The 8,911-nt window shown below is 61.5% G+C and overlaps 1 protein-coding gene across 11 annotated transcripts in view; it reads left to right on the plus strand.

Annotated features, from left to right (window-relative positions):
* TTLL8 (tubulin tyrosine ligase like 8) overlaps positions 1 to 7,832 on the plus strand; it is a 48,721-nt gene extending 40,889 nt beyond the window's left edge. For 4 of the 11 annotated variants that reach the window (XM_032345846.1, XM_032345844.1, XM_032345849.1 and 1 more), the window contains one exon: positions 518 to 3,378. In XM_032345846.1, the coding sequence (XP_032201737.1) occupies positions 518 to 672 (155 nt within the window). In that variant the 3' untranslated portion in view covers positions 673 to 3,378. Of the gene's footprint in view, positions 1 to 517; positions 3,379 to 7,569 lie in introns of those variants that run through there. The other 7 variants (XR_004286530.1, XR_004286531.1, XR_004286532.1 and 4 more) reach the window with 7 other exon arrangements.
* The last annotated feature ends 1,079 nt before the right edge of the window (positions 7,833 to 8,911 follow it).

The following is an 8,911-nucleotide window of genomic DNA, read 5'->3' on the forward strand; positions in this document are numbered from 1 at the left end:
GTCACTTCTGGGGGCCCCTGGGTGACTCCGTCTGCTAAGCTCTGCCTTCAGTCGGGTCACAATCCGGGATCCTGGGATCGCACCCCACATCGTGCTCCCTGCCCAGTCGGGAGCCTGCTTCTCCCTCTGCCCCTCTCCCACCACCCCAACTCGTGTGTGCTCTCTTTCTTTCTCTCGAGTAAATAAATAAAATCTTTTTAAAAAACCAGTCACTTCAGTTTTCCCCCGACAGTTGCACTGGCACACCCTTCCCATTTCCATCCGTAGTCCGTCTGGGATTGCGTGTGCTGCTTGGCGCGGGGGTCAGGAATCACTGTCTTTTCCGTCTGGGGACTCAGCCAGTGGAGCGGGTCTTAAAGACACTGTTCGCCACTGTACTGACCTTCCTCCTAAACCACATGACTGCATGTTGTTCTGTGTCTCGACTCTACTCTGTTCCAACTGTCTATCTGCCTGTCTGTCTGAGCCAGGCTGCTGCGGGACCAAAGCGACATCACAAAGGCACTTTTCTCCCCAGTGGTGTTCACTCAGCATTTGATCCCCCCATGTCTCCAGCGGCAGCAGTGCTGGGTTCCTCTGGGGAAGGCAGAACGGGGCTCCAGGTGCGGGCTGGGTTCACATCTGCTCCGTGTGGCTTCCTGGGGTGTCGTCCTCGCACAGCAGACGGTATAGACGAGAGAGCAGGCCGGACCACGCGAGCACAGGGAGGCTTCACTCACACCACATCTGCACGCATGGGACTGGCCAAAACTCAGGTCAGTGGGCGAGGAAGGATACGTCGCTACCGGAGGAGGGGGAGAGGCACACGTCTGGAACAATAACCAAATACACGGTAGTCGGGTCTCTAGGTCCCCAGGACTCACTCACCTCCTGTCATCAAGATATGCTCCTGCCCTCTGCTCCAGAAGCCTGATTGTGACGTCAGGCTCCAGCCCCAGATCTCACGGCTCTACTCAGCTCTGGATTCTCCATCAGGCCTCTTCATCTGGATAACCGTGAGTCAGGAAGACAAGTCCAGCCGGGAATTAACCTGGCCTGTGGCTGTTTCATGGGTGCTAACGGAAGACACGAGATGCCTAGACCAGAGACCAAGGACGTTATTACTCATGGCCCAGCACGAGCATCAGCACACCTGTGACAGTCCCAGGAAGAGGAGACGCCACGGACCAGTTCGTGTCACCGCCGAGGAGCACTGATTTGGGGAGTCCGCCGCTTTAACCGCAAGCAGTAAGCAACTCTGCTCTTGACCTGAAGGGAGACACTCTCTCATCCCTCAGGACTGCTCCCTGCACACATGACCCTGAGACACGACCCCGGTGAAGGCTAGTCAGAGCCTTGCACTCTCGGCACACCCAACAAAATGTGTAGGGCACTCAAAAGACCCATGGAGGACCGTGTCTCCCAACAACCCACCTGCCAGTCCTGCTGGGCCTCTGCTGGGTTTCGACTGGTGAGTACCCCTCTACCGGCCGTTCCGACTCACGTGGCCTGCAGAGGCTTAGACCGAAGCCATTCAATTTGTCTGGTTCATGTTTGTTTAGGGCTACCTTCCTCAGGCTCCAAGTAGCAGGAAGAAGCCAGTCTGCGGCTGTCCCCCCGCCGCCCCCCGGTGCCCAGGCCTAGACGTGTTCTAAGTCCCAGGAGGCCCGGACTGCTTGGATTTCCGACCGCCAGGATACGGTCTACTTCAGTCCGGTCCCCGTGAAGACCCACGCAGCTGAATGTGGGTTGACCTCTGATCTTCCATGTCCTTGCCGACATAGGGCGGAACGGGTGGGCTGAAGGGCATCCCCGACCCCCACCCCCCGCTGGAGACGGTTTCCGTGGTCCACTCAGCCTGCCCGTCCCATGTGAACTTGCTTCTCCTGAGCCACCCGAGGAGCAAGGCTGAGATCTGCATCCCGGCGGCCGCACCCACAGCCTGCGGGTAGCGGTGGGTGGCCCCGGGGCCGGCTAGACCCAGTCAGCGGCTCCTTGAGCGCACGGCACGCCAGGTCTGTGAAGCAGAGAGCACCGCAGCCCCTGTCCCGCACCTCTGGGCCCCACAAGCTCCCGCAAGAGGCGCAGTCCTGTCCATCCATAGCCACAGGACGGGCTCTTGCACCATCTCCTCCTCCCATCTGGAACATTCATCTCAAGGGCCGGGGCCGCTGGGGTGCACAGTAACCCTGTCTCGGTGCTCCAGGACCCTTGCCTCCCCCGCAGGGGAGTGCGGGTGGCAGGCTGGGATGGAGTGTGAACCCCGTGGGCCGCCGTCAGGCCTTGCTGCCGGCAGAAGGGTGCACGGCCCAGGGGCTGCCCGGGGGGGAGAGAAGCTCTGTGCCCAGCCAAGAGGACATGGCCACTTTCCCCTGAAGGAGGTGGGGGAGCAGAACACAGTCCCAGCCCTGGACAGTGCCACGCGGATGGCAGGAAGCCCGGATGCCACTGAGCACCCTAGCCACCAGTCCATCGCCGGTTGCCGAGCTGGCAAAAGGCACGCGACCGCAGATGGGCCCAGGGTCAGCCGACCGCAGCCTGCAGCCTGCTGCTCTGTGGCCTGAGAGCTGAGAATGGGCCTTACTTTTTCAAAGGGTTATAAAAAAACCGCAGCAGAGAGCATGTGACAGACATCCCTCTGTCCCTGTCCTAGAAGGTTTGCCGCCCCCTCCACGGATGGTGCCTGAGACCACGCAGTCTGTCCTGCAGCCACCCCGCTGGCACCCCCTTCGGATCAGGCGGACTTCCCGCCTCCTGAGTCCCCACGGCTCTGCTCCCTTAGGTCTCCAGGCAGGGCGCGACCGGTCCCTACCACCCACGGGCAGTTCTGCAGCCCAGGCCGCCTGCCGCTCCGGGGACCGCCACGCGCCGGAGCCCAGACTATGCAGTCGCCCCGTGTGGCCAACAGCTCCTGGCCCCGGAGCTCCAGCCGACATTTCCCCGACACGGGACTGCACAGCTGGGTCGGTTCAGCCCAGACGAGCCACACTTGCTTCCAGGCTACCGGCTGGGGTCGGGCCAGCTCCCCGGGACCCTCCTCCTTGGGCCAGTGGCTGCCCAGCCTGAGTTTGTCCAAGTCAGCGCGCCAACCCCGCCTGCGCGCCCGGAGCCTCGGCGCAGCGTCCGGGCTGACAGCAGGTGCCCAGCGGGCGGGAGGCTCCGCACCGGCAGGCAGCTCCCGGCCTGCGCTCGCACACGCAGTCCAGGACCCACCTGTCGACTTCGAAGGCAGGAGGGAAGGAGGGAAAGCTGGCTGGGACTTTGGCGGGGATCACCTTGAAGGGGCAGACCAGTTTGGGGAGAATTGACACCTTTTATATTCGTGTCTTTCAAACCATGATCATGATCTACTCCATTTAATTAAAGCTCAACCGATTCTTGGTGTTCTGTGGTGTTTTAGTCGGGGTCTGGCACATCTTTCATTAGAAATCCTCCCTTTAGGTGGTTGGTAGCTTTTTTTTTTTTTAAAGATTTTATTTATTTATCTGACAGAGAGAGAGAGGGAACACAAGCAGGGGGAGAGGGACAAACAGGCTCCGCGCTGAGCAGGGAGCCCGATGCGGGGCTCGATCCCAGGACCCTGGGATCATGACCTGAGCCGAAGGCAGATGCTCACGGACGGAGCCCCCGGGCGCCCCGAGAGTGTCCCGTCTTGCACTATATTCTTAAGGCACAGCTTACGCGCACAGTCAGGACAGACCTTGAGCACACATGGCTCCGTGTGCGAGGCCCCCTCCCTCTCCCCCAGATGAGCACAGCTGACCTTGCTCACTGCAGAGGTCGTCGGAGACAGCACCACCCCACTTAAATCGCCACACACACGTTCCGTGCCTGGCCTCTTCCGAATCGCGAGCCCCGGTGGCACGTTGACTTTCTGGGCAGAGGTGGCCGTGCGAGGGACTGAGGACAGAGGGCTGGGTCGCTTCCCGTTCGAAGTGACGGCCGAGTCGCTGTGATGGCCCCGTGCCAGCGTGTGTGGACGCGTGCATCGGTCCCTCCGGAGTGGACACGGACTGGACTGGCCTTCAGGCCCCTGCAGTTGCTGCCGATGCTTCTGCTTTGCTGTGGAAGGAACGGGCAGTTTTCCAGGGCCCGGTTCTCGTGAGTGCCCCCCAGCCTCGCTGCACGCAATCTGGTGAGACCGTGCTTTAGCCCCTCCGGCAGGTTTGCAGCGGCGTCCACTGTGGCTTTAGCCTGTCTTCCCCGCGTGACAGGTCAGGCCGAGCACTTTGCCTTGCGTTTTTGGTTATATTTTCACAAAGTGCCTGTTTCTGGCCTTTGCCCATTTTAAAACTAGGTCATTTGTGTTTCTGTTACTTATTTGCTGTGTTTTTTTTTTTTTTTTATAAGCTATGCATTTATTTGTCAGCTACGTGCATTGGGAATGTTTTTTCCGAGTCCACACTTGCCTTCTGCCTTTCTTAGCCATGCCCTGAGAGGCAGACATATGTCACGAAGCCTGAGCGATCAGCTTCCCCTCCTGTGGCTAGTGCTTGGTCTGCTTCTGTGAAATAACCTGGTCTGCACCTAAGTCACGAAGGCGTCCTCCCGTGGCTCCTTCTAGAAGCTCTGCGGTTGTGGCCTTCACGTTCCGGACTGTGATCCATCCCGAGTGCGTTGTCGCTGTGCTGCGAAGGGGCCAAGGACTGTGTGGTTCTCACAGGGACATCCAGCGGCCCCAGCACCGTCACGTGGCTTTGGCGCCTCATCAGAAACAGAATCCCCAGAACGAACCCCGGAGTCCCTCCCCTGGCCCGGTTCCGGTTCCGTTCACCTGTCCCTTTACCAGCATTGCGCTCACTAAGGGCCTCGGGGCCGCAGTCCGCAGGGAAGTGGGGAGGGCGATCCCTAAGTTCCCCAGCACTTCCCGCCCAGCGTTGCCTCAGCTGGTCCCTGTCTTTTGAATTTTCCTATAAATTTTACCATCAGCTTGTACATTTCTACAAGAAAGACCTGGTGGGATTCTGACTGGGCCCACGCCGCGTCCACAGACTCTTTCAGGGAGAATTGGCGGCCGGAATACCGAGACTGATCTCTGGGAGTGACGGACTCGACATTAATTCGGGTGTTCTTTGGTTTTCCTCTGCAATATTTTGCATACACAGTTTGAATCAAACGTATTCATACGTATTTGATGTTTTCGGCATGTTTATAAATGCATTTTTATAATTTTTGATACCTTAGGTGATCTTTTTTATCCTTTTTTTGGTGAGAACGTACGGAGTCTGCTCCCTGGCAGACCTCAGCTCTTCCGTCCGGTGCCGCCAGCCGCACTCTGCGCCCTTTGGATCACGTCCTCTGACCTCACGCGCCGTCCGGCTCCGCGCGGGGACGTTTGACCGGCCTCCCCCGTCTTCCCTGCTCCTGGCCCCGGCAGCCACTTTCTATTCTGCTTCTATGAGTCTGACTTTTTTTTCTTTTCAGGTTCCACTCGTGTCACACGGGGTGCTCTAACGTTTGCTTTCCAGTCGCGTGTGCTGGCAGAGACTATCCCACTGGTTTTCGTACATTGATCCTCCAGCCCGACTTCTTGGTGCCAGTAGTTTCTGAGGCCTTTGGATTTTCTACATAATCACGTCACCCCTTTCTGATCTTTGTCTTTGTTTCCTCATCCCAGCGTGACTGCACTGCCTGGAGCCTCCGGGAGGGACGGGCTGGCACCTGTCCGTGGCATTAGCTGGAGAATTTCCACACTTGCCTCGAGGCAGCTCGCGCGCTCACTTGTGTGCTGAGAGTGCTGAGAGTGGTTTTCTTTCCTCCCTCCTCCTCCCCGCCCTTCGGCAGTGGTGGGCAAAGAGCTACTGTTCTGGGCCCCTCGGCTTGCTTGTCCCCAACCCGTGCCCAGTGCATGCCTGACGTAAGGTACAGGCCCTGCTGTGTGCTGTGGGACAGGCTTGTCCTAGCCCCCTCAGGGAGGCCTTGTTCCTGGGCTCCGGTTCAACATCAGCCTCAGGCTCCGGGAAGGGAAGCTGCGGGCTGCTTTGCATAGGTGCCGGGTCGCCCCACTTCCGTCTGCCCCACCCAGCACGGGGAGGAGTGACTCAGCCCAGGCTGTTTGTAGTGAGTGGCTCTGACAGGCAGTTTGTCCCAGCCCGCGCTGCTCCTGGGGGCTAGGCAGTTGCCGGCTGGGGAATGCCCTGGCCCTGGGGCCGGGAAAGCCTGGGCTGCAGCGGGCTGGGCTTCTGGGCCACAGGCAGCCTCAGGACTGACTCACAGGCCTAGCACAGCAGGGAGGGGAGGGAGCCTGGCCAAGGTTTCAGACCTGTGGACACCCTGACTGCCCCTCCGTGAAAGGGCCTCCCTCACCCTGGGTGTCGGGGGAACTGCACGAGAACCCTCCCAGAGCAGCAGCTTCAGCACAGGGCACGGCCTCTCCAGGTGGCCGGCCTGCTCACCCTTGCTTGTCCCAGCCACAGTGGTACGCTCACCCAACAAGGTCCCTACCTCCTGAGGGGCCGGTGCAGAGAGCGGCCTGCCGGGGAGGGGGATGGCCCCCCAGCCTGGGGTGCAGAACAGCCTGGCCTGAGACCAGGGCTCACCCGTCTGTCCTGATGTTCCAGTCCCTGTCGGAGCCCCTCCAGCCATGGGCCTGCCTGGGGCTCGGGGTCCTGCTCCAGCCCACACCCTGATGCCACCCAGCCCACAGCCCATCTTGGTCCTGGCCCAAAGGGGACAGGGACACAGCTCCAGGGGTCTGAGCACAGGCACACAGGGCAGCCGGACCTGGCGTCTTCTGGGCACAGCCGGCGGCGAGGAGGGTGTGGATCAAGAAGAGCTGGAGGAGGGGCTACTCCGGCGCCGCTGGGAGGGCCCGGGGAAGGGGCAGGATGGGGGCCACAGGTCCTGCAGTCCTCTCCATGCCCACGTGGCTCTGGAGCCCCCCCCGGCGGGTCTGCGGGCACCCTTCTCCCTGGATGCCTAAGCAGGGCTGAGGGACAGTCCAGGGGAGCTGGGTGGGTGCCAGTTGGCCCTGCTCCTGAGGGTGAGGCCCAGACTGGCTATGGGAAGAGGCTCGTGGCTAGTAATGGGGCAACAGGCTCGAAGGAGACTGACTGCGCCTATAGTTTCCTGCAGCCAGCCCTCTGCTTCCTTCCTAGGGGTGGAGGGCCAGGGCGTTGACTGCTCACCTAGCCCACCTGGCTAGGACCGTCCACGCCCTCGGGGAGGGAGAGGGCTGTAGGGGCAGGTGAGCGGGGCAAAGGCTCCCCCCTTCCCGCAGTTTTCACCACCACACGCCGCCCCCCCCCCATGATGTCCCTGGACACCGCCTGTTGGGCTTGAGTGTGGGTCTGGGGTTTTCTGAGGGCTGGGGAGAGAAGAGGGCTTGGTGTGGGAGCGCGTGGGCTTGCGGGTCGGCTGGGACCGGACTTCCAGCTAGACGCTGGCCTTGCCTGGGGTGGCCGGCAGGTAGGCTGCCTTAGGAAGCAGTGTCAGGAACCGTTGAGTATGGCCAGGGCAACAGGTCTCAGCGCCCAGGACCCAGCTCTGGGGTGCTGGGGGCGTGGCCGCGGCGGGTGGGCGTGGCCGCGGCGGGTGGGCGTGGCCGCGGCGGGTGGACGCGGGCTCAGGGCTCCTCTCTCTCTCCCCAAGGGCAGCGCAGGGAACCCCCAGCGCCCTGCCTGGTGTGCGGCTCTCTGCCGCCGGCTCGGCCCTGCAAGCGCTGCCGCTCCTTCTGCGCCTCGGTCCTGCAGGGCGCCTCCTTCGTGCCCCTGGGCGGCGGGGGCGGCGGAGCCGGGACCCCGTGACGCCAAGGACCTGCACACCAAGGACCAGGACGGGACAGACTAGCCCTCGAACGTGGCTAGTTTCTTTGGAAACTTCACATAACGAGAGTCCTTGTATACAGAGCTATTTTAGCGAAACTGTGCAACTTCGGCGTGGTATTTCTTCTGGAGCCCCCGCGCCAACCCGGGGCCAGCACCCCACATCCATATACCCATGTACCCCAAACTCAAGCCCATGTCCTCCCGCAGCACCCCTCCCTCACCGGAGGAGGACGCCCCTCGTGGGCCGATGAGCATGAGAAGCCCCCCTCCAGAACCCCTCCTTGCTAGCAGGCGCCCCTCCCAGGCTCGCAGCCCGGGGTCTCCCGCAAGGCACTCAGTCACTCATTCATTCAACGAAAGTCTCTTTTGCACCCAAGTGTCTCCTTCCAACCTGGGGCTGAGTGAGGGGCGGTGGGCTGGGTCAGACCCCTCAGAGTCAACCCCACTTGGGTTTCTGGGCCCTCTGGCCACCAGCGGGCTGCTCCGGCAGCAGAGAGCCAGGAAGGGTGAGCCTCTGCAACCTCTCCGGGCTCCGGCTGGGGTGACCCAGCCCTCCAAGCCCACATGGAAGAGGAGAGGCTTGTGAGCAGTCCCCGTGGGCAGTTCTTTGTGGACCTCAGGGGGGTCCACAGCCCTTCCTTCCCAGACAAGTCCAGGGTCTGGTGGTGGGGAGGAACCTACTCCCCCGCACCCTGGGCTGTTCCCCACCACGATGGCATGCGGCCGCACCTGCTGGCCACTTCTGGTCACCTGTGCCTCTTGGCATCGTTGTCACCTTCATGGTGGCAGGTGTCTTATCTGGCAGGTGGGCCTGTCCTGGGGTGGCCACGGAGTGGGGACTCAGGGCCCAGGTGGTCACATGGCCCCCTTGCCCCAGGGTGAGCCTGTGCCCATGAGATCCCGTGGTACCGTGGTTCCCACCTGTCCCACGGTTACAAGCAGCTGCGTCCCGGCCTCAGAGCCTACGGAGCAAGGCCTGCATCTGGCCTGCATTGCCTGGGGCTGTGTCCATGCTGTGTCCAAGGGAGCCCCTTGGGGCAGCACACTTTCTTCTGACTCACCCCATCTGGCCGACCCAGAAGCCGAGTGTGCTGAAGGAAGGCTGGCCCAAGGACAGTGGGAGGGGGCTTTCCTGGGGGAGGCCGGACCTGCTACTCAGCACAGCA

Source organism: Mustela erminea, chromosome 6 (assembly GCF_009829155.1).
Source record: "Mustela erminea isolate mMusErm1 chromosome 6, mMusErm1.Pri, whole genome shotgun sequence".
Taxonomy (NCBI): domain Eukaryota; kingdom Metazoa; phylum Chordata; class Mammalia; order Carnivora; family Mustelidae; genus Mustela; species Mustela erminea.